We start from the raw sequence: 26,447 nt of genomic DNA on the forward strand, positions 1-26,447 counted from the left end.
CTCCATTCAACTAATATTTAGTCATATCTATTTTCAGATGGCAAAACTACCTGGTTTATGAATTTCTTTTGTTTTCTCTTTGCTGACCACTATTTAGTGAAGGATCAAAGGCAATGGAGTCCTTGAAATGAGAGTGATATTAAAGCATTTGACTATCAGTACAGTCATTGCTTTTCATAAATAAAACTATAATGTCAAAAATATTATTCTCTAAATAAACCAAATTTTGCTGCTTATCAGTTCACTGAACCATTCAAACACTTACTAAACCATTTATTAATTTAAAAACTTGATAGTCATTTTTTTTTTTGATGTGTGCTATAGAATGAATATCTGTGCCCCTTCCCCCCATTCATGTTGTTGTTATTCATCACTAAGTTGTGTTTGACTCTTTGTGATCCCATAGATTGCAGCATTTCAGGCTTCCCTGACCTTCACTATCTCCCAGAGTCTGCTGAAACTCATGTCCATTGAGCTTGATGCCATCCAACTATCTCATCCTCTGTTGCCCCCTTCTCCTCCTGCTCTAAATCTTTCCCAGCATCAGCATCTTTTCCAATGAGTTGGCTCTTTGTATCAGGTGGCCAAAGTATTGGAGCTTCAGCTTCAGCATCAGTACTTCCAATGAATATTCAGGACTGCTTTCCTTTAGGATAGACTGACTTTCCTTTAGGTTTGATCTCCTTGCAGTCCAAGGACCTCTCAAGAGTCTTCTCCAGCGCCACAGTTCTTTGGTGTTCAGCCTTCTTGATGGTCCAACTTTCACATCCATACATGACTTCTGGAAAAACCATAGCTTTGACTATACGGACCTTTGTTGGCAAAGTGATATCTCTGCTTTTTAATATGCTGTCTAGGTTTGCCATAGCTTTTCTTCCAAGGAGCAGGCTTTTTTTTAATTTCATGGCTGCAGTTACCATCCACAGTGATTTTGGAGCCCAAGAAAATAAAATCTGTCAATATTTGCATTTTCCTCCTATCTATTTGGCATGAAGTGATGGGACTGGATACCATGATCTTAGTTTTTTGACTGTTGAGTTTTGTTTTGTTTATTTTACATTTTTCATGCTTTTTTTTTCTACTTTTAAACATGTATTTATTTTCATTGAAGGATAATTACAATATAGTGCTGGTTTATGACTCAGGGAACTCAAACCAGGGCTCTGTGACAACCTAGAGGGGCGGGATTGGCGTGGGAGGAGACTCAAGAGGAGGGGGACATATGTATACCTATGGCTGAACCATGTTGATACAGGGCAGAATGTTGAGTTTTACGCCAGCTTTTCACTCTCCTCTTTTACCTTCATCAAGAGGCTCTTTAGTTATATTTGCTTTCTGTCATTAGGGGGGTTGCTGTTGTTCAGTCACTCAATCATGTTCGACTCTTTGCAACCCTATGGACTACAGCACGCCAGGCTTCCCTGTCCTTTACCAACTCCCAGAGCTTGCTCAAACTCATGCCCATTGAGTCTGTGATGCCATCCAACCATCTCATCCTCTGTCATCCCCTTCTCCTCCTGCCTTCAACCTTGCATCAGGGTCTTTTCAAATGAGTCAGTTCTCTGCATCAGGTGGCCAAAGTATTCGAGCTTCACTATCAGTCTTTCCATGAATAATCAACATCAATTTCCTTTAGGATTGACTGGTTTGATCTCCTTTCTATTCAAGGTACTCTCAAGAGTCTTCTCCAACACCACAGTTCAAAAGCATCAGTTTTTCTTTGCTCAGCCTTCTTTATGGTTCAAGCCTCACATCCATACATGATTACTGGAAAAACCATAGCTTTGACTGGATGGACTTTTGTTGGTAAAGTAATGTCTCTGCTTTTAAATATGCTCTCTAGGTTTGTCATAGCTTCACTTCACAAGAGCAATCATCTTTTAATTTCATGGTTACAGTCACCATCTGCAGTGATTTTGGAGCCCAAGAATATTAAAGTCTGTCACTGCATTGGTTCCCCTTCTATTCACCATAAAGTGATGGACAGGATGCCACAATTTTGTTTTTTGAATGTTGAGTTTTAAGCCAACTTTTTCACTCTCCTCTTACATCTTAATCAAGAGGCTCTTTAGTTCTTCTTCACTTTCTGCCATAAGGTGGCATCATCTGCATATTTGAGGTTAATGATATTTGACCCTGCAATCTTGATTCCAGCTTGTGCCTCATCCAGCTTGGCATTTCACCTGATGTACTCTGCATATAAGTTAAATAAGCAAGGTGATTATATATAACCTTGACGTATTCCTTTCCCAATTTGGAACCAGTATGTTGTTCCATGTCTGGTTCTAACTGTTGCTTCTTGTCTTGCATACAGGTTTCGCAGGAGGTAAGGTGGTCTGGTATTCCCATCTCTTTAAGAATATTCCACAGTTTGTTGTGATCCATAGTCAAAGGCTTTAGCGTAGTAAATGAAACAGAAATAGATGTTTTTCTGGAATTGCTTTTTTGATGATTCACTGGATTTGGGAATTTGATCTCTGGTTCCTCTTCCTTTTCTAAATCCAGCTTGAATATCTGGATGTTCTGGTTCATGTACTGTTGAAACCTAGCCTGGAGAATTTTGAGCGTTACTTGACTAGCGTCTGAGATGAGTGCAACTGTGCGGTAGTTTGAACGTTCTTTGGCATTGCCTTTCTTTGGCCCTGGAATGAAAACTGAGCTTTTCAGCCCTGTGGCCACTGCTGAGTTTTCCAATTTAGGGTGGTATTATCTGCATATCTGAGGTTGTGGATATTTCTCCTGGCACTATGTTGAAATCTGATTCCCTATGTGATCGTATTAGGAAGTGGGGGCTTGAGGAGGCCCTTAGGTCATGAGGGCGGAGGCCTGGTAGAATGGAATTAGTGCTTTAGAAGAGAAACTCTTGAGAGCTCTCTCACCCCTGCATTGTACAGACAGTTTTCTATGAACCAGGAAGCAGCACCTTAGTCTTAAACTGTAAGAAGTTAAGTTTCTGTTGTATATAAACCATCCAGTCTATAGCATTCTGTTATAGCGACCTGAACAGGATAAGACAAATGCATCTGCTCGGAATTAACAGATGGAACTGCACTCAACTTTTCTAACGCCTTCTCCCATTATATCTCCACTTTCTAGAACGCTGTTGTACCCTGAGGGAAAATGTATGAAAGGTCCCTGTCATGGCCAGGTGGCACTTGCATACCAGGCCTTCCCTCATGACTGGAGTCTCTTTGCCCCTCAGCCCCAGTCACTCCTGGCAATGACTGGGTACTCCACACAGATTTACTGCCACCTCTGCACCTGCCTTCGTCTGCCCAGTGGCTGCCTGTGTTCCAACAGTGCTCCAGTGTCACTGACACCGAGCGATATCCTTATGTGACTTAAAGTTTCAATAAAAAGATAATGTTTGTATACCAGCCAATATGGATACATTTCAATATAGTAACTCCCAGTAAAACTACAGTGGTGCAAACCAGCTGAATGTCTGCCTTGCCTGGGCACAGAGATTAACTCGCACTTCTCAAAATCTTAGAAATAGCCTAGACCAGCCCGGAGCACTGTAAGCATGACTGCGAAGAATCACAGGGGCTTTGCACATTGCCATTGGGAGAAAGCCGCATCTCTTTCTCATTCCTTAGGTTGTGCTGCCTATAATTCACTTCAGTAGGGATGTTCTGAGCCATCATCTGTAGTCTTCCATCCTAAATAGAGGATGTGGGATGGACAAAGAAGGGAGAAATTCCAGGAAGCTAACAGACAGTAAGAAATTGGTGGGATCCTTTCTCTGTTATTTGACACGGTTGACAAAAGAAAACCAAGAGTGTGGAACTTGCTAGATAACATCCTTTAGGCTGCCAACATGAGTATCTTTCTTTTTGTTGCCAGTGTCCTATATACATTAAGCATCCACTGCTTTTTTAAAAACAATCCCATACATCATGCAGACTCCAAAGGCAACGTTTGTGCTGCAATCACAAGTTGCTTAAGGAAAAAGCAGTTTCTGTAGCCCTAGATAGGCAAGTGCTTCAGGTTAACAGTTTGAGAAATTAAATGTTCAAGGCCTCTGGTGCTTCCAGTTCTGTTTGGAAGAGGACACAGACCTGGCATTTGGAAAGCATTTGCTCTCCATTAAACTTACTGAACCTTGACAAACCAGAGGGGCCAGGAATTAGTCTGCCACCAGCCAAGGCTGGGCCTTCCAAAACCGATAACGACAATGAAAACAATAACACTGCCATTTATAATCTTCAAAGGGATTCTGCCAACTTTTAACCCAAAAGGACCTCACAATCTGAAAAGTATCTCAAGCTTTGTTCTATAGCAAAACAAGAAAGTGTTTAATCAGAATCTCCTTTCTTGCTGCTTTTTGTCCAGCATTTCCCTCTTAGCTATAGAAGCAAGTGAAATATGTCTCCATCTCACTGTCACTCTCTGTTGGGGGTAAATTTACTATGATGACATTCAGGAATGGAGAGGAAACAGGAAGAGTGGGTGGTCTTTAGGTCTGAAGTGCTCCAGTGGCCAAGCGTCAGGTTTAACTCCCTAAACCATTAGCATAGTGTAGTTAACGCCATCCTGACCCCTTCGGCCTTGACATCATCTAACCTCCATCCATTAACAACCGAATTTACTGGATTATGGATTTTCCCATTCCTGGCCTATCATAAAGTAAGTCGTGTTGCACAAAATGTTTGATCTGCTCGAGCAATGGATGCCATTAACCAGGTTCCCTGGTTATCTATTTGGGAACAGAAAATGGGATTTAGAGAGTTTGGAAACTGAGTACGGACTTCTTCACATCTTATTCTAGGCTTTTACCACTAACAGAAGTGGCCCACATTGGATGATGACAATTCAAATCATTTCCCATGTCAAGGTGTGTCAAAATTTTACTCTCATTCTTGACATTTATAGCACTAAGTCCCACTACAATACTAACTCTTTAAGTGAATCAACTCCCACTATAAAGCTTGCAAGACGTGAAGCAACAGTAAGTGTCAACTATGGGAACTGACTGAAGGCAGGCTGGGAGGACAAGTGAAAGACAAATGCCCCTTAACCTCACTTCTAACACTAATCAAGCTTGCTCAAGAATTTGTCAGCGATAGGCCTACATGTTCCCTTCTGTACCTCCAGAGAGATTAAGGGGGAACAAAGTGAACAATCACCCATCAAATAATAGAGCTTCCTGGGCCAGGAATGGTCTTTGCGAATCCTCCCTTGGAGACCCCCATTCTTCAGCCTAGGCGTGCCAGCCATGCATCCCAGTTGCCCACAAATAACACCCCTGTAGTGGAAATCCCAGCTGTATACATTTTACTCTACCAGTGCTTCATTTTTTCCGAACTCTTTCTTCCCTCCATGTGGTTACCCAGACCAATTCATGTGCTTATTGGCATGTTATGAAACATGGAAACAATTAAAGACCACATTCTGGGGCACAGGAATAAGTTGCTGCAGAATCAGTGAACTACGCAGAACTTGAGACGATTTGGCAAAAAAAGATGGAAACTGTGGAATAAAACCCACTAACCATATCTCATGTCACACAGTATACAAGTCTTTAAATTTATTTGTGCATTTTCAGGCAGCAATCAAACTTCAACTTCAAAATCTCTAGTTTTTAGCATTATATATATATATATATATGTATATATATATATATATTTAATATATCCTAATGAAACTCATAGAAAATATTCAACTTACACATTTTCTCCTCAGGCTTGATATATGAATGTACACACTGTGCAAACAGTCTCCAGATTTAAGTTTGGGATTCTTGCAAGGCCACATTTAAGGGAGACTGATGGCATTTGAAAAATCAAAGAACTGAAGTTTTCAAATGGCCACCGTAAGCCCTAAGCCCTACCTTACACTTGTAAGCCTTTGTCAGTCTTCCAAGTGCGAATAATGGTCAATTCTCTAACAAAAGATCAGGGAAATGTCTAACACATGCGAGAGTAAATTTTTTCTTGAGTGAACTATTCTAATTCAGCAAGGGTTACAAGCCCTGCTGCTGTGTCAGCCACAGAGAGAAGTTGGGAGTGAGCCTTGGCACAGAATGAGGGCTAGAAAACAAAGGAGGTTGGTTCTGAGAAGAGAATTCCCTATTATCATAAATAAATAAGAAAGGGAAGGAGAATGAAAAGCTGAACCAAAAGGAAATGTGGTATCAAAACTATATTTAGTGGTAATTATTACTACATGTAACTCATGTTCATAATAATACTATTTTCACATTGTATTGCTCCAAGATAAGTGAAAGTAGCAGCCAGAATGTTCTATAGTAGACATTTTACAGGCAGATTAACACACTTCCTGTGTCAGGGTCTCCATTCTGGAGATTCTGTCAAAGACAAACGCAAAGGGACCCCATGTTCTGAGCTACACTCTCCTGTTGACTAGGATGCATGGCTGTGCAACCCTGGGCTGGGAACAGGGGGCAAAACTGACTACATGGAGTGACTCTTGTGTTTGGTTAGGGTTTGCCACCAACCACAGAGAAACAGACTCATTTCATTTGGGAACAAAACTTGATTTATTTGGAAGCCAGCTTTAGGAGAAACTAAAGCTATAATGGTAAGGCCTCTAACTTCTCTATTTCAACCAAAAAATAATAGTGTAGACTCACTGAGACACCTTGTCACATTCTTTATCTAAGGTAATATCCACATTAACGTTTCCATGTAATCCAGAAAGACTCTGAGGTGTCCAGCAGCTCGCTTAATGTCACATAGCTAGTGTGCACTAAAGTTGGGCTCTAAACCCAGACATGTGACTGCAAGGCATCCCTGCTTGGAACTCTGTCAGGTAGATTCCTCTGATGGTGGGGTCCCCAGCAATTCTGGGCAGTATCATGCAATCTTTTCTTCCTATTCTTTTCTCTTTCCCACTTCAGTTAATAGGTATTCCTGATTACTTGTAATGCACAGAAGTGTTTACACACATACACATGCCTTGTTTTTAATAAGCCAAGGGGATGAATTTTATTTTAGGAACCCAAGCAAGCCTTCATCAAAATAATGAAATTTTAAGCTTTAGCCCTTGGAGAAGTGATTTGTTTAAGCTGCCTGGACCTTTATGAGAGAGACTACAGCAGTTTCTAAATAAAGCCAAGTAGATAATATGACTGCTTTGAAGTTGGCTGCTGGGAACTGAGAATTTAGTGAGTTGCAGGTCAGCCCACATAACCCTAAAAGTTCCCCAAGTATGGAGCTATATATTTCAGCAACAACTAACCACTGTTTCAAACACTGTTTGTATAGCAAAATTTAACCTGTGTTCTTGTTTTGAAAATCCAGGAATGCTTTCCCCTTGCTTCCTGGGACTTTAGGGGAAAGAGCAAGTGTACAGGGGAAATTGAGGTGGGAGGATGTGAGGGAGGAAGATGAAGAGCAGGTGAGATAATTTGGGGGTTCAGTGCTTTGTTAGATCTCTCCAGGGCATTTGTTCATTTATTTTCAAGTGTTCTAGACTGAGGAACAAAGGCTTTGGGGATCAGAGTATCATTTGTATAGCCAGGGTTGATGATGATTGAGATCTCTCAATATTGGCTTATGTGTCGTAAGTTTGGGTACAGATAACCATCACAGAATAAAAAGCACAAGGCAGCACTTTATTCGGCCTCCTCAGGTCATTTAACAAAGGAGAGAGCTAACTTGCAAGAGCAAAGAGTAATTAATGAAGGGAATAAACAGAGTTCATTTAGTAACTTTCAAATAAGTTTCTCTGTCTGAGGTGGGAGAAAAAAAGGTAGCCTGCAACAGAAAGATAAACTGTGGGTATTTAAGTCACAATGCCTTCCACCAAGAACTGCTCATTACCATCACATGTTGCACTGGCAGTGGGGCCAGTTAGAACTAACTTTATTATTAGAAGCAATTAGGGAGAAAAGGGGCAGAATTTCATTTGGTTATTTCAAAACAAGTTTCTGTGCATGGCTTAATGAAAGCCTGCAGTGTCAAGATAAAACTGTGTGTTTTACTGAAAACAGCTTTTGCAAATGACTGCTTGTTACCAGCCAGTATCTCTAGGCAGAGCAGTCTGGGTAGGTTGGATTTACATGCATACTGTAACATAATAGTTCAGCTGCCTCTGCTTCACAGATGTGCTAACAGGCAGTATGGCCTTGTGGGTAAGCACATGTGTTGTGGAGACAAGACTGTCTGTTTTCAATTCTTCATTCTGACCTTGGTAACTGAAAGAGCTTGGGTGACCTTCTGGAATGTCCTGGCCTCAGTTTACTCATATATAAAGTGGAAATCATAGTAGTGTTTATCTCATGGATTGTTGTAAAATATCAATGCACCCAATATATGTTAGACATTGTTAAAATTATTAACAACTGTATCCAAGAATCATTTGGATAGGAGTTGCTTTAAGGAAAGGGCTGGTTATATATAGGGGTTATATAGAGTTTACCCTGAGTATGAGTCAATAAAAGATCTATTTACATCTTTCAAATGGTATTTGAATGTAATGTGTAACACATACATATCTTCACAGTCATACAAGTTTTTTTTAATCTAAATTCATTTCAGACAATATTTTTGTAGAATTCACATTTGAAAAGATCTGATTGCTTTTTAGCTTTGCTAAACCAGTTGTGTTCCATGTTTATTGATTTCCCAGCTTTAAAGTAACAGCTGGGACTTTTTATTTTCTCCGAAGTCTGAGCTGTTTCCTTAGGGATCTCCTGGGCAGTTTTCAAGTCCTCTCTCATAGACACACAGGCTAAGAGAAACTGCCATGTATTGAGCTTAGAAGAATGTTTAAATCCTGGCTGTCGCACAACAAATGAGGACTCAGGCTTTGACTTCCTTTTAAATATCCTTTTTGAGAATACTGTGGCCCCAGTAAAAGAGCCCTCTCACTGTTAGTTTCAAACTCTGCCCCGAATGCCCCACACTTCAGGGAGAGTATATGCTGTCTTCAGTGATTTGTCAGACTTATTCCTTAAATTCTCAAGGTTACAGACTGATTTTCATCAAATGGCTACAATATTTGCATGTACACTTGGGAATGTGGATACTGCTTACCCATTATGTTCTAGTTTTGCAAATCAAGAGCATTTAACCAATATGCCATGCTTCATAATACTGGATCCATATGATGAATAAAATTCCTTTCTTAGACCTTACTAAGCAGTGACTCTGTTATTAAAACCTATTCATTTTGGAGAAGGCTAAACTAGCAAAATGCCCTCTACATTTACATGTTTTCTCAGCTGTGTATTAACCCACATCATTTTTCTGGCTGCCCTGACTTAATTTATGATAATCTGAATAATTTTTGAAAGGACCCTCTTTCACAGAATTTTAGATTTTCACTGCAGATTATGAGAAAGAGAAAGTTGAAAATGTCAGGAAGTACATATTATTGGGGTTTTCCCCCAAAGTCTGTGCATTGCTATTAAATGTGAATTTTAAAAAGATATCCAAGTCGATATTTATTTATCTAGCCAAGTTGCCTACTTCTTTGAGTGCTATTTCTTTTTCCTTTTAGTGATCATACACATCATGAGATAATTTCCTTTTTGAAAGATACAAAAGAATGTTAAAGCATGACTTAGTCTAAGCTGTTGATAGTCATATTTGCTGCTGAGTCGCTTCAGTCATGTCCGACTCTGTGCGACCCCATAGACGGCAGCCTGCCAGGCTCCCCCCGTCCCTGGGATTCTCCAGGCAAGAACACTGGAGTAGGTTGCTGTTTCCTCCTCCAACGCATGAAAGTGAAAAGTGAACGTGAAGTCGCTCAGTCAGGTCCGACTCTTAGCGACCCCATGGACTGCAGCCTGCCAGGCTCCTCCGTCCATGGGATTTTCCAGGCAAGAGTACTGGAGTGGGGTGCCATTGCCTTCTCCGGATAGTCATATTTAGTGGCTTTTAAAGAACCAAAACTTGAAATCTTAGATTCTGACCAGAACTATCTGAGGGAAGATTTTAAGAGGGAGAAGGTAGATACTCATCCTTACCCTGGACCGCTCTTCTAGTTTTGTCATCATAACAACTGTGGCACTCCGCTGTTCCCATATCATTCTCCAGAAGTCCCCGAATGTTTCCGGTAGAGATCCCTGTGTTGCGATATAGGCATTTTGTTTCCTGTAGCCGTCTATGTAATTGGCATTCACATAGTCACTTCCTGGGATACCTGTAAAGCAAGGAGTGTTATGCAACTATGTGAACATATCACAAGAGGAAACAGCCTGGGACATGGCCTGATGACAGTGTTATATTATTGTTTCATACTGTATTAAAGTTTGGGTCTTAAACAGGATTAAAAATGGTTCTTATTGGGACCATCATGTTAAAGAAATACAATGTCTGAAGTGTTCAATCTTTGTGACATGACAACGTAGACTCCAAAGAAATGAAAACACAACTGATTGTTCATGGAATGCCTTTTCTCTCACATGTCTTCTCCATTGCATCAGCAAAATACAGCTTGCAAAGCAATTATCTGGTCATATTCCACATTCATTCTCTTCTTTCTCAGACAAAAACCAAATAAAACAATGCCTGAGTCTGAAAATGCAGTATAGGGTGGACCATGTCCTAACAGTAAAAAATTCTTGCCAGATTTAGCTAAGAGGGAATTCATATATAAACTCATTTAGTCCTCACAACAACTCTCAGAAGTTCAGTCATGATCTTCCTTTCACAAAGGAGGAAACTAAGGTGCACAGAGATGCAAAAATGTGCCAGAATTGGTGGAGTCTGGTCTAATTATAGGCAGGCAGTCTGCTACATCTGTGCCTTAACCTCTGCAGGGTACTGCTTTTCCCTTAAACTTCAACGGGTTGTTGAATCACACAAATCGCTCTTTGGATGATGACAACTGCCTCCTAATTGGTTGTCCCACTTCTACTTTTGTCCTTTGCAGTCTGTTCTCTATTTCAATAAGAGCAGTTTATAAAAATATATTTCAGACACTGAATGTCTCTTCTTCAAACCCAACAATGGCTTCTTCTTATACTTTAAATAAAACCCAAATTCTCAACAATGGCTACAAAGCTGTGTACTTCTCCAACTCATCTTGTCGACTCATCTACTCACTTTCCAGTCTCTAGACCCTGTCCTGCTTCTACATGCTGGCTTTGTTAGAAAACATTACTCCGCTAGCTTGGTGCCATCCCATGTCCCACAACACACTCTCTGTCTCCTTTCCATCAGAAAACACTGAGCCTCCATCTCAGGGGGCCTGTTCTTCATACCCTGGGACCTCAGAACTCTCTTGGCAACATTGTAATTATAAATTTAATTGTTCACTTGCATATTGCTTGTGTTATTTGCCTCTAGACCACTTATCTTTTATTTACCTTCGCTATCCCTGGTGACAAAAAGAGTAAATAATTTGCCCAAGTTCCAACACTGAATAAGCGGCAAAGTTGTAACATAATACAGATATTCTGATTAAAAGTCTAATTTTCCTTCAGCACAGTGCCTTTATAAGGGTTACAGGGAAGTCTGAACTTCGAAGAAGAGTGACCAGAATGATGATGGAAATCAAAGCTATTTCGTATGAGAAAGGAATATATATCAAAACCTGGCAAAAAAATAGGAGTTGGACATAAGAGTTGCCCATCAGTCAAGAGAAGTTGAGGATTACTTTGTTGAGACCCAAATCTTTCAGTTCTGAAGGATGTAACTACAGAGAGATGAGTTTCATCTCCAGTATAATAAAAGCATTTTCATATAGTCATTATCAGAAAGGGTATAGATTTCCTCCAGATGTAATGGGTTGCCTATTCCTGAAGGAACAAACACTTTATTGGGATATTAGCATGATACAAGAACCTGTACATGGTCCCTTCTTACTTTGGGAAAATATGAGTCTTGGATTTATTTTAAAAAATATATTCTTTATAATGGAACATATGTTCCCAAGCTAAGATTACTTTATTTCAGTGATTGCCACTTGCAATTACTTTGACTGCTTTTCTGATTCCAGTTGTAAAATCGATCCTCTCAAGAAAAGTAATGAAAGTCAGATGGAGGCTACTGGCTTCCAAGATGAACACATGGATATGAAATACCAGCAGCATCAGTGAAAAGCCTTTTGAACAAAAACTGAAATGCACGGTTGGTTGTAACATTATTCATCTATCACAGCTACTCAAGAAGCTGTTGGGGTTCTGGCAGCCCTTTGTTGATAAAGATCCTATTCCTCCCTGCCACCACATTACTGCAGATTCAGAGGATAGTTTAAATAAAGTCCTCAGGTTGCAGTCACTGGGAAGCATGTACGTCTCCATGTCTGCAGGATTTGGTTCTGAGCCAACAATGAGTCTACTTTATAACACAGGGAAAGCTCACTTTAAATAATGTAATTTAGCAGGTAACATTAAAGAAATGATAGAAAAGATTCTGGCTAAGGGCTTCACTCAGCTACCAATACACAGAAAACTTTTTTCCCAAGAAAATTCAAAAATGGAGAAATCTGGTTTAATGACTCAGAAAATACATCAGCTGGGCACTGTGCCATTTCTTCCTTATCAAGGGTAACAAATGTGTCTGAACAACGCATCTGAGGACAGAGGTGGTGAATGTGAGACATACATGTAAAGAAGCAGAATCAGACCTAGCCTGCATTCTTGCATAAACTCTAATCAGCTATTACATTTAATTGTTTTTTGATGTATTGCTCAAGTTTGAACAATAGGTTGTTATTATATTTTATGGGGAATAGGTTGATACTGAATAAGAGTCGGGACCAAAATACAAAAATTCTGCTTGAAAACTATTATTGGATCCATATTGTATTACCAAATGCTTTAAGAATTTGGGACTTGATATTGTGCAAAGAAGAGAATTGAAAACAATACTTCAACACCTAGGAGAGCTGACTGTTAGGGTAATATTTATATCTTGAAGATAATGTGAGGATCCTCTTTATATAATTTGACACTTGTCTATAAGTAGGTAATACCTAGAATAAAAGTCTCCTGGCAAATTGCTTTACACATTCTGACAAAAAGACACTTCCAGTAAGTTCTAGCACGTGTTCTTTGCAGTGTGGAGTAGTGAGAGACTACTGTTGTTCTCTAGCAGCTCTAAGACCAAGTGTGTCTTATATTCATACAACCCAACATAATAAGCTGTGCAGAAAGATGAATGAGAAAAGATCTGAGAAATAATGGTGGCTTGTACTTCTAAAAAAAACATTAACCTCAGATTGAAAGCTAAGGTTAAAGAATAGTGTGTTTTGAGTAGACGAGACCTCTGTTTTCAATCTGACATATTTAGAATGATTTTTCAGCCAACTCCAATGAAAAAAAAAAACATACTATATTGACTTTCCTCTAATGCAGTGCAAATCAGTGTGCACTACTAATTCATGAGAAGTGTGTAAGAATTAACTGAATTCTGGGGCTATGTTAAGTAGAAATCTAACTTAAAATGCAGAACTGAAACAATACAGAATTACTGTCAATCAGCTGATTGCTTTTATTTCTTGGATTTGTGAAGATTTGTCCAAAACTATGGTAATGGTGCCTTTTTTTTTTTCTTTTGAGAGGGAAGAGTTATTAAAATAGCAAGAACTTGAAAAAAAGATGTCTGAAACTCATCATAAGTAGAATCTTAGGATTGGTCCTGCTGTAGGCACTCTCTTGGTCCTAGGTCCTGTAGGCACAATTGGTCCTAGGGTCACTGTCCAAGAAAAACAGCTTAGAACTAGACCTTGTCTTTTCCTAGGCACCCATGGCTTTACTACATTTCTAAAAGTAAGTTTTCATGATTTTCTATGCTTTTTTTTTCATTTAAAAATATTTATTTATGGCTGTGATGGGTCTTCATTGCTGCACACAGGCTTTCTCTAGTTGCAGTGACGGGGGCTACTCTTCTTTGAGGTGTGCCAGCTAAGGCAATGGCACCCTACTCCAGTACTCTTGCCTGGAAAATCCCATGGATGGAGGAGGCTGGTAGGCTGCAGTCCATGGGGTCGCTAAGTTGGACATGACTGAGCAACTTCACTTTCACTTTTCACTTTCATGCATTGGAGAAGGAAATGGCAACCCACTCCAGTGTTCTTGCCTGGAGAATCCCAGGGACGGGGGAGCCTGGTGGGCTGCCGTCTATGGGGTCGCACAGAGTCAGACACAACTGAAGTGACTTAGCAGCAGCAGCAGCTTCTCACTGCCATGGCTTCTCTTGTTGTGGAGCACAGGCTCTGGGGCATGCAGGCTTCAGTGTTTATGGTGCATGGGTTCAGTAGCTGCAGCCTGAGGGCTCCGAATTGTGGGCTTAGAAGTTGTGGCACGTGGGCTTAGTTGTCCCCGCAGGAGGTAAGATATTGGACAAGGGTTTGAACCTGCGTCCTCCGCATTGGCAGGCAGACTCCTAACCACTGGACGACCACGGAAGTCCTGATCTCCTATGTATTGTTTCATGTGTATATTCTCCAATTAATAATAGTCACGTGTGCAATTCCAATACCAATAACAGTTATCATTCTAATCTAATCATCTAATAAGTGAGAAAACAGGCTAGATCTTGTCTTCATATTTTACCCCACTATATTCCACATTCCTATCTTCTAGTCTGTTTCATCAGTTAATGGACTTATTTTTTGTGGTACTTAAAAATACTACATACATGTTTTCCACTGGGTCTTTGTGTTTTGGACAAACTTACCTTGGAGCTATACAACTCAAGCCTTTAAGAGATATTGTGATTCAAACATGGTTGGGTCAGGTTTAGGCTCTCATTTTATTTACTGGGAATTGCTAGTTACACTGTTGGTGGAAAAATAAGCATGGGTGTGAAATTTGGGCTCCCTTGTTTTTTCTGTCTGAAAAACTCTGAGAACTTTTGAGTTCAACATGCAGAGGAAATGCCATTTTTCTTCATTTAAGCATGGGATTGACACTTTAGAGCTTTATAATGATTTTCTCCCATATTATTTGAATATTAACAAATGGAGAGGAATTCTTGGAAAGATGAAGCTATTTAGTTTGAAAGAATATTACTGATGAGTAATTAACTCATACTGAGAAAGGCTTTAAAACCTTGAAAGCATGTTGAAATGTCAAAGAACATACTATCTGAGCTGTTTTGTCCTGACTGGGTTAAAATACTTTTTCTTTTTTACCCTTTTTAATTTGATGAGAAATAATTGGGTCATGTGGGTCTCATTATAAAAAAAAAATAAAAATAAATAAACAACTTGCTTTGCACTCGATTTTTCAGGTCAGTAGATAATTTGATTTGAAGATTTCTCTTGTTGAGAGGTGTTTATAATTATAAAATGTTAATAATAAGGCCTTATGCTCTTCAGTGAAAAAGCAGGACCCAAAATAGCACATAAATCATTTTATTAATGTGAAAGTAAGTAATCATACAGGCCAAGTGTGTACTTCTGTATCATAAAAGTTGTGATTCATGAAACAATACTAAGAACATGCTAAGACTTCAGAGACATTGACCAGGAAACTGAAACTCTGGGCTAGGGCTGCTGGGAAGCTGCTCTTTGACATCTGGAGGGTGGTTCAACTTGTCCAGACCTCTGACTGCTTATCTGCTAAACAAGGTGTGCTGGACAAATTGATTTCCTCAAGTCCCTTTAAGTTCTAAAATAAGATTGTGTCTCTGTGGTGTTCTTCTTGGATTCAGAAATCTCTGTAAAGTGATTTTAAGCTATATAGAGCCTTCAGTGGCTGTCAGATTAGGTAGGAACACATTCTGATGATTGTTCAAGTTGGTTTCTATTTCTTCTACCTCTGATGAGCTGTGATGAGATTTATAGGTGTGATTTATACTTTAAATCTTGACTAGAACCCCGTCAGGTGAAAAATAAACAGATTCAAAAGCATGAGGAGGTGGTAGGACTAGGTTAGCACATGGTCTATTCAGGAAAAGCAGCTTTTCTTGACTTGTGGAGGTGAGAATGAGGAAGAGGCAGAGACAGAGGCAAGGTGGGGAACCCCACTCACGGCTCTAGAGGACAAACTACTGCAGCCACCCAGAGCGGGCACCAGAACTTTAGCTCATTGGCTGGCTCTGCTCCAGCTCACAGTGTGGCATCAAAGCTCTAGTACTTTCACTTCCTTTCACTTCTACAAACCCTTTGTGAAGTTTGTGTCACATAATTTTTTTTTTTTTTTGGTAAAGCAGTTTATTCCCTGTTGTAAGACAGTACTCAAGACCCACTAGAGCACAAAAGCTACCTTTCATTTAATCAGTAACGTCTCCTGCTCCACTTCAATATACAAATAGAAAAGAAAAACTGTGTAACAACAATGAATTGCCAGGTAAGATCTAGACTGTAATTTTTACAACCCACAATTCAGAAAAAATAAAGACAAAAAAATGTTTACTTTGTTTGCTGACACCGGCAAAACCATAGAACAGAAAATAGATAAACAAAATCAAATAATACTTTACTAATAAATTTATTTAATTTCAAGGGACGCAGGTCTTCCTTCTACTTCAACTTACACCATGGCAGCCACTCACAGCTGCATCAGAACTAGCAAAACGAAGGCTTCTCTTTGCAACATGCCAGAAAAAACAAATGCTTCTTGCAAAGGCACAGGGTAATATCTGCAGAAGTCTCCCTGGATATGACTGCAGTTTGGCCAATGACCCTCCGTGTTTCTACCAAATGCAGGGCGATTCTTTTTAGAAGTGTGCCTTTATGTGGGTACTGCAGCTCGTCACCACTGTTGAGTTATGGAGGAATGGATACTTTCAGAGAGCCTGTGAACCCAGCCTTCACTCTCCCAGTGTGTTCTCTTTTCTTTGGTTTTCTATACCTTGGTACTGCTGAGGAGGCTGGGTCATGAGAGTGCCTACAGAGAAGGATTCCAAGATTAGACGCGTATTGGGGACTTCTCAGCATTGTGGTGGAAGGGACTCATTTCTAGTTAGGGGCCACTTTGCCCTGAAATAAAGCAGCATTTGGGCCACTGCAGAATGCCTGTTCAGCTAAGCCACAGAGTTTTGGTCAACTTAGCTTATATTAATACACATATACATATATGAAAGTTGCTCAGTCGTGTTCAACTCTTTGCGACCCCAAGGACTATACAGTCCATGAAATTCTCCAGGCCAGAATACTGGAGTGGCTAGCCTTTCCCTTCTGCAGGGGATCTTCCCGACCCAGGAATCAAACTGGGGTCTCCTGCATTGCAGGTGGATTCTTTACCAAGTGAGCTATAATTATTGTAGGGTTTTATTTCACAATGAAGTAGGTAAAATCAAATGCAGAGTATCAGCAGGGGTTCTGTCTGTACGATACTCAAAGCGCCCGTCTCCTCATCTACATCCTTATATATGAGCCGCACTATCATAACATCCTTACCCAACACCCCTGTGAGAGTTTCAAATGAGTCAATTAATTTGAAACGTCTAAAATACACATTGGATACTGTCTATTCTTATGATCGATGTGATCAACAAAAATGAAATAAACCTACTCATTTCTGAATACTATAGTGACAAAAAGAAACTGCAAATCTGGAAGGCCTCTTTCCTATTCTTATGTTAAAAAAAATAATGGAGTGGACAAAAATAGTCATTTTTAAACTTTCCAGTCATGTACAACCTGTGCCTATATTCTAAAAACAGAGCCATACCACAGATGACATAGGTCTCTCTGCAGCGTTAGAGTAATGGAGTGTAGCTTCATTAGCACAACCTGCATAGATGTACCATACAAATGAAAAGAAAATCCCAATAACTGAGCAAAGACAATGGAAATAAAAATAAACTCAGAGCTTTCTGATTTACTCTTCGATTAGCTTCCTGGGACCAAAAGTAAAGGGAAAAACCAACACAACCGACCATGCCTTAAAAATGTTTTTTCTCCTTTCTAGGTAAGAAGCACCACAGGGGCAGGCTGAGGTAGGTGCTGGGAATAACAGATCCCCACACACTTGCTCTGCTGCTCAAAGGAGAGAGATGCCATTTAAATAGCTCTAATTAGTCTTTACGAAGGCTGCAAGCACCTTGTGAAATTGTTCCAAGTTTCCAGAGGTTAAATCCCATCTAGCTTTCAATTTAAGACAAATTAAGCTATAGAAATTTGACTGTGCACTGTTCCTCAAAAAGAAAGATGTCTTTATTTATTAAAAAAAAGGATCACTCTGCAATAAAAGGATTAAATTTTGTCATGCTTGTAAATAATTAACTTGAAAACAGAAAGACTGAAAATGTTAAGGAAATGGAGCTAACTCAGTGATTGATGTTCTAAACAATGTGAGAAAAATGAACTCAACCAATATGGGGTGAGACTAGACATGTTTTTGTGTGTGAGTGTGTGTGTTTTGAGATGAGGCATAGTTTCTAACCAGCTGCCTTCAGTGGTGTAAGCAGAATCTCAAGAGCGAAATAAAACAAACCCAGGTGCCCACAGATTAGTCATTAGTGTCTGGGGTATGGGAGGAGAGGAGTGAGGAAGAGAGAGAGAGAATGAACCAGGAGAGAGGAAAAGGAATCATATTAACTGAGTTGATGTGGGAAATATCACATGACAGCTATTAAAGGAATTCTTGACTGAGGAAAATGATTTTAATTCTTTAATGTAGGTACTTCATATGGAACATTTATAGTCAGTATAATTAAACACTTATTAGAAAATTTTGGATAGATTGCAGCTATTGATTTTCTTGTGTTTGTTTTTAGTTGTTTTTACTTATTGAAAATATATACGGTTACTAGATATGGCCTGTAGAAAAAAAAAAAGGGTAACCCCAGCATGGGTAAGATATGTAACTGGAGAATGTTACCACGTGCTGACAGCTGTTTGAATGAATCAGTAGACATTTGCCATTTAACACTGTACAGAGGAGGCTGAGATAGGGCTTAAATGTAGAGCACAAGTGTGGTGGCAAACGGCAATCAACAGTACAGGGGAGTATCAGTAGTTTCTTCTCTTTTACTTTTTAAATTTAGATTTATCGTAGGAGCAGTGATTCTGAGAGCTGTTCTCTCATTTTAAAGGTGCTAAACTGCCCATCTCACAAATAATCAAGTTGTTGTAACATCATCTATTTTCTTTACAGTTGGAATTTTTTTTTGAGTTGTCCCTATCATGCAAATCAAACAGCAGATAATATATTTTGGATTTCCATTTAAAAGAACACATTCTTCCCCTTGTTGAAATCTGTAATGCTATTATAGATCTGGTTTTCATTTATCAAGCACCAATGTTTTCTTTTGCTTCAGAGAGTGCTGCAAATATATGCAGGTTTTTCATTTGGATAGTATTAATTTTTCCATCGATCATAAACAAAAGATATTCCATCTGTGGATAAAAGGATCTATCGATAGTAGTAATAAAATTCACAACAGTAATGATATTTCCCAGTATTTACTAGGCATTTTCTTTTTGCCAAACACTCATTGAAAGGCTTTATATGCATTAATTCATTAATTCTCCTAATAATTCTAGGAGGCAGGCATTATTATTAGTAATTCTATTGCACAAATGAGGAAACCAAGGCACAGTAACTTATCCAAACAAGTTTTCAGAAGCAAAAAGTGCCTGGGATACTTTAATAGGAAAGAAGTTCTTGAGAAATACACACAGGCCCTTGTAGGAAGGTACCCATTACAGAGATGAAGTGAATAATGATGAATGAATGGTTTGAAACTAAATATATTCCCCAAAACAAGGAAAAAATAAAACAAACCCATATTTTACTAAGCTGCTTTTATCAGATTACAAACACTAGTGTTAAAAATGAGTATAGCATGAAGTGCTTTATTCTTTGTCATTTCTAACTCAGATAAAACCATTTAAACCTGGTTTTGTAGGAGAGACACATACAAGCCAATAATTCTATTTGGGTAAACCCTCTGGATTAAATGTGCTCCCCTCCCCACTCAAAAGAGCTAATAATTTCTTAATGTCCAAGATTTAATACTTATCTATGATCTTTGGATTTAGAATCAACCTTCATAATTTTTTGGAAGAGCAGGGACAATTGTATATGTTCTCATTTTAGGTAGAACCAGACGATAGACACTAAGCGCTCCCTAAATTGAAGAATACATTTGCAAAGAGACTGTGTGTCCATGATCTCTATGAAATTAGTATACAGATGTGGGTAGGTGCCTTTTGTTTGCAAGTGGAATTTGAAATGTTCATCACATTTGAAGAAGGAATCAGCTCCCCCCAAAGGGTTAACTGAAGTAAATGACATGCCCAAGGTCACATAGCTGCTAAAACTGGGATTTAGTTTCCAGTCTTCAGTCTTATTTCTTTTTCTTCTTAAGATACCTCCAAAAATATAGTAATACTAAACAAACAAAAAATCCACCTGAAAGCCTTTTATAAGTTGCTTATTCTTTGGAAAAATTCACTTTAGCTTAAGTCTAAGAACACAACTGAAGAACTCTGGCTCCAAGATTTCTACCATAAGTGTTTCAAAATATATATTTCAAAATTCCTAGACAGTTTTCCCAGTCAAAGGACAGTTTTTGAGTTAGGCTGACATGTAAAGGCTCCATTATCATGATTCAAAAGTGGCTATAGTCCCAAGTTGCCTTTTGGAGAGAATAGCCATCTTGAGTCCAGTCGACTCATGTGTGACAGTTTTGGCTCTGCCAGTTACTAGCTAATGCCTATAAGAAAGTTACTTGACTTGAAAAAGTTTAACAGTTTCCTCATCTCTTAATTTTGTATGATAATGACTAGCTTTTGAGGTTGTTCTACACTATCAATAAAATCTATACATGATTTTATACACTATATATGAAATCTAAAACATGATGCCCAAAAGATGGTAAATATCAAGACAGTTATGTCTATCATAATGTCTTGTCTTTGTTGTTTAACTTAAAAGGAGCATTTTCAATTTTGCTCTTGACACAGGCCTGGACAATGACTTAAAAAAAATTCCATGTCAACATGGCTTTAAAGTGAAATGCTAATTATAATCCTACTAATAGAAATGTAGTACTGGCAGCAGTGAAGAATCATAGTTTAGGGAAAAAAAAAACCTTTTTATTCTGGACTGTGATTGATAGTTACATACAAGGCATTACAATAAATAATCGGCCTCTAATTGATACTCCTGAACTTACAAGAAGTTTAAGATACATAAGAAGATATTTGAGCTAAGAAGATCACCCGTTAGGGACAGATGTAACATTCTGCAGCTGTAGGAGTCTGATGCATCCAGGTCACTGATGATTCCCTATTTTATGTTATAGCCTCAGGAAAGTTAGACCATAAAAAGAGAAAAGAAATACTAAAATGTGAACTTTGTGTTAATACGAGATGATAAAATGGACTATTTTAGACAGAAAGGCAAGGCCGGGTGTTCTCATCCATGCTAAGTTACTTAGTTAAGTCACATCCTGTATCAGCAGGAAAGCAGGGTGAGTGATGTGGGCCTATGGAAGCCTTGATCGAGGAATCAGAAGAATTCAATTCAAATGTAAGCTGTATTAGTTGTTCATCTTTTGCACTGAGACTCAGGGCTGATTCTCTGTTTGAGCTTCAGTTTTCTCATCTCTAAACATGGATACCAATAAAATATTTCTACTGTTGCTTCATCAGACTGTTATGAGTATGGTAAATAAGATAGTTGATGTGAAAACTACATAGAGCTAACTCTTAGAGAACTCAAAAGTGAAAGACATTAGCACTGTGAAAACTGATACTCAGAGAGGTCAAGGTGACATAACGAGTTAGTGAAAGAGTTGTGACCCAAACCAGATTTCCTCGCTCTTTACATTTTGGTTTGGTCCCTTGCTCTTTTCCTACTTTAAAGAAATCGTACTTTCCAGACAAGTTTGGAGTCTATAAGATTAAGCATATTATTATATATTACATTATGCACATATAAATATTAATTTCCATTTAGTCTTTTTTGACAATATTTTAAGTCATTGAAGTAAGTCCTATCATATCTCTCTTTCAGGAATTATTATTTTCTCTTAAGTACTGCCTAAACATGTTGGGATGCCAAGAGGAACTGCACTGGTCAGAAATTCAATTGTGTTTTCATACTGCTTACCATCTAATTCAATAATTGTGAGCATTTTGTAATTAGGACTCTCTTAAATTTATTTTGCATTTTTCCCAGCACACATAATTGTAATTTGGAAATATACATCATGAAATGTCAGTATTTTCAAGGAGTTCAGTAAAGCACATCAGTGCCCATACACAATTCCTTATTCTTTTAAGTTTTTCCCTTGTCATCTCTCAATGGAAGAATGTTAAAAGTTTTGCTTTATTAAACCAAGATAAAGAGAATACAAGTCACTGTGACAACTCCCAGTTTTTTCTTTAATGTCATCAGATCACTCTGCAAAGTAATACAAAGACAGTGATCAGAAACACTGAGAGAACAACAAATGGGTCCCATATAAAACACTCAACCACAGTCATGTAAGTTATCACCATGGGTGGAACCCAAAACAAGCACATTAAATTTTATAAATTGTACGTGAAGTCACATAGCATTTTAATATAGTCTAAAAATCTGGCTGTGAGCTATCAAAGATCCCTTTACAGGAGAAGCCTCAGTTACTGCTTCTGTGGTTCCAGATGCTGGCATTTTTTCTGTGCCTAAGACATAGGATGATTGCTTTTCCCCTTAAATATCTGCTGGCTGGGGCTTAGTCTAAGATAAAACTCTGTTCATGCTTGTAATCTAGATTAAGCTCTCTGTATAGCCCATAAACTTCAATTAAATGCTTCTAACCTTTTGCGTAACACTTAAAATTGAAAAAAACTTTTGGTTTCTAGGTCAGCTCTAGATTTAGGGTGTATTTGTGGACACAAAACTACAAAAAGGCACATTTTAGTCTGATTCAAGTGCTTTGGATCTTATACTGTAAAAATAGCATGGGAATGAAATGTACATAGTTTCCAACTATTATAATAAAGGTACAAGGAGGAATATTCTTTGTCCTTTGACGTACTTTACTGTTATGATGGTGGAAAATAACAGGTTAAGGAAAATAATGACATAGCAGACAAAAAAAGCATAGGGAAGTGGTAGTATTGAGTGACCTAATTCTGAGTGGTTCGAAACAATGCTTCAGGGCAACAAAGGGAGCTTGACAAGTTCTCCAGCCAAGATCATGCCAAATGGGTTCTCTGTTTCTATTCATTTATTTTATTTTATTTTTATCATTTACCTTGCTTCACTGATGACAAAAAAGATTTTTCTCCTCTATGTGTGACTTGGTTTAGTTTCTATTTACCATGAAGATAATTTAGGAGACATGAGACAAGAAATTGCTGCTGTTGTTTTTTACATTTTAAAATGGGAAGTAAAGTATAAGCCCTACATGGTAATCATCTGCATATACCATTCACAGTTTCTAACCAGGACCTCAAAAGAGGCAGCTACCAATGTGACGCTATCCTGCTTGAACTAGCATTGGTGAAACTTTGATGAAAGTGATCTTTTTTTTCAGTATGAAAACAGGTTAACCCCTGAACAACTAGTATCTTTAACTCCCACAAAAAGATTTATTATTTATTATTTTGTTTTGTTAGAACATTTTACAACATCAAAGTAAAATCAATTGTGAGAATTTTACAAACTATATCTATGTCACATAATACCATTTTGAGAAAAGGGGACTGAGGTATGGACTTGCTCAAATGCTGAAAGATATAATAGTTCTTGTTCTAAAACTCAGATTTAACGTGCTATTGCCTTTGGTGCTGACTTGGAAAGTCTTTAAGCAGAGACTCATTTTCAGATTAAATTTGGATACTAGGGAGGCAGGTAGGACTTGGTCAGGGTTATGAGATAAAGTGGTGGCCATCATAGATTTTGGAAGCAGAAAACAGGGAAAGATACTTGAACAACTATAGGTGAAAATATTTCAGTTGTACTGTTCTAGAAAAGGACTGGGTCTGAAGCTGGTATTATTTAATGTTTTATAAAACATCTGGAAGAGAGGAAGCAGTGAACTTTTAAGTATGAAAAAGCCACAATGCTCTCTGGGATACCAGTGAGGATGAATGTGGTATGTGGTAGTTGGTGGTCCACGTTAGCTGTTATGACAGAGGGAAGGATTTAAGTGACACTGTAAACTACTTTTTAAGAAAAGCAATCCAATGCAGTGCTTCAGCCAAAAAGACTAACAAAAGGCTGAGTGTTGAACACGAGCTCTTAGGTACTTTTTAATATGCCATGTGAGAAGGATTTATTATTGGAAAGAGATGAATGGATAATACTCTCATGAATCTTCAGAGCAGCTAGGTATATTTGAGGACTAATCCTCATCTTCTAGGAGCAATCCTTCCTTCTGGGATAAAATCCTTAGTACAACTGATTACCAAGCAGTCCACAAATAGATGAGTCAGACATTTCTAATGCGCTTTGTTTTTATTAATCACCACATCATCGATTCCCAAACTTTTGATTGCCCTTAGTGATTATCCAGATTTATATGCAAACAAGCTTCTCACCATTTTTAAGTTACAGTCTATGGGCATCTTCTGATAATCACCTGTTCATTCATAACCATCAGGAAGCATCAGTGAAACAGGCAACCTCAATTTGCTTCTCTTATATGAACATGAACCAAATGATCAACCTTTCATCCAGGGTGGAAGCAAGAAGGTATTGAAGGATGCCCTGTGTCAAGAATACTGTGTGCTCCAGTACTGGTATATTTGTATGAAAAAAGTGAGAATAAGCAGTGCCTAATTCTTAAGTAACTATATTCATATATGACTGAACACCTAGTTAAAACTGTATTTTCATGCACACATTTAAAGCCATGGAAATAAAGGTATAAATATCATCTGCATTTCCTTACCTTCTATTGCTGATAGGAGAACTCGGGAATGATCATAAGCGATTACGTTTGCATATCTATTCTTTGGTTTGTTTACTTCCAAGTTTGAATGCTCCCATGTGAACTGCTGGCCAGGGTCAATCGACTTTAAAAGAAAAACACACATACACAAAATCAATACTGAATAATGTCAGATTATAGGCATTTATCACAAGTAACAAACGTGATTTAAAAAGAAAATTTTGAAGTTACACTTCATCAAGATGATCCTAGCTGTGAAGCTGAACACTGATATAACCAGCATAAGATGAAGTGATTAGTCATTGAAAAAACAGTGATAGTCACCAACATTGATTCAAATGGGGGAAAAAATCAATATAGATGTTCTGTTAATAGTGAAAAGGCAGTTGTTTTTTTTTTTTTAACTTTTCAATTTTCTTCTCTGTTGCTGTAGTTTACAAGCTATCTTGGTTCAATATTCCTTCCAGTTCTGTGAACATTATTTTATCCTGATTCTTTTTCCTATTCTTTCCTTTCTGGACCTAACCTCACTCTTTAAGGTGACAGAACATTCACTGGATTCATTGGGCACAAACTTCTTTCACCTGCAGGTTTATATCTTGATGGCGACTTAGAATTTTGTCTGCGTCTCTGTAACATACTATGACCATCATCACAAGGCAATTTGTACAATTAAAACAGGTAAGAGTAACAGTAAGAAGGAAAGTCAGTTAAATCTAATAATCATCTTAGAATACTCATTTATAATCTAATACAGATAGGATCTAATCAGTTTTTAACTTATCATTATATGTTATTATGTTTATAAAGTTTGCTCTTTATTCATTTTAAACTTATTTTTTTCCGATTTTTAATGCCTTTCCTGATGCCTTAATTCAACCAAAGTTGTTCTATAAAATATATCTTGCATAGCTATAAAATGATATATAAATTTCTTTTTATACAGAACCATTATTTTGAGACTGAATTCAGGCTTTGATTATAAAATACTGGGAAACTTTTTAATGTCCTGCAGTGTTATAGAAATGAAAGTATTTTTTGTTTCATCATTGCATATTGACACTTTTTTAAGATATAATTTCATGGTATACAGAAACATGAGTTTAGTAATTACAGAAACATGATTTTAAATGACCAAAATCAAGTTTTTGGAACTAATGATATATTAGGTTTATATTCCCAAGATGAAATTCTTTAAAAAGCAAAAACACTTTGCTAAATTCATAGAATTTTTAACAGTTATTTTCGATACTGGATATTTTCCATGCTTTTATGTTGATATCTACAACTTGAAAGTAAAATATATCCAACAGCTGTTATAATATTAAGGATGTACACATTTTGTATATGATGGATAGAGTTTAGCACAATAATAAACTCACAAGTGTAAAGAGTAAAGCCTATTAACAGTCATGGATAGCCTCTAAACATACAGAAATTCTCAGCAGTATAGACTGCAGCCTCTAATTTACTACAGATTATAAGACCCCTTTTCCTTTCTTAGCCTGTGCTAATCTGTATATAAACTAGTTAATCACTGAACAGTATTCAGCAAAATAATTATCCATGTCTTAAAAGTCTAAAGAATAAAGTGATTAGCGGTCCCTCTAGTTTGTTTTTCCAGAGAACCTCATTATCTTCCCTGCAGAATGTACTCCTTTCCGAGTACGCTGTGAGCTAAGTGGAGTTGAAGCATTCAGATGCCCCAACCCTGTGCCTTCTCCATACAAAATAGCTCCATTT

The 26,447-nt window shown here is 38.0% G+C and overlaps 1 protein-coding gene across 15 annotated transcripts in view; it reads right to left on the reverse strand.

Moving 5' to 3' along the window:
* Positions 1-26,447, reverse strand: part of PTPRD (protein tyrosine phosphatase receptor type D) — a 443,130-nt gene that overhangs the window by 54,669 nt on the left and 362,014 nt on the right. For all 15 annotated transcript variants that reach the window (XM_069576561.1, XM_069576552.1, XM_069576559.1 and 12 more), the window contains 2 exons: positions 24,705-24,828; positions 9,938-10,113 (listed from right to left, as the gene is read on the reverse strand). In XM_069576561.1, coding sequence (XP_069432662.1) covers positions 9,938-10,113; positions 24,705-24,828 — 300 coding nt within the window. The remainder of the gene's footprint in view (positions 1-9,937; positions 10,114-24,704; positions 24,829-26,447) is intronic.

Source organism: Ovis canadensis, chromosome 2, assembly GCF_042477335.2.
Source record: "Ovis canadensis isolate MfBH-ARS-UI-01 breed Bighorn chromosome 2, ARS-UI_OviCan_v2, whole genome shotgun sequence".
Lineage (NCBI taxonomy): Eukaryota > Metazoa > Chordata > Mammalia > Artiodactyla > Bovidae > Ovis > Ovis canadensis.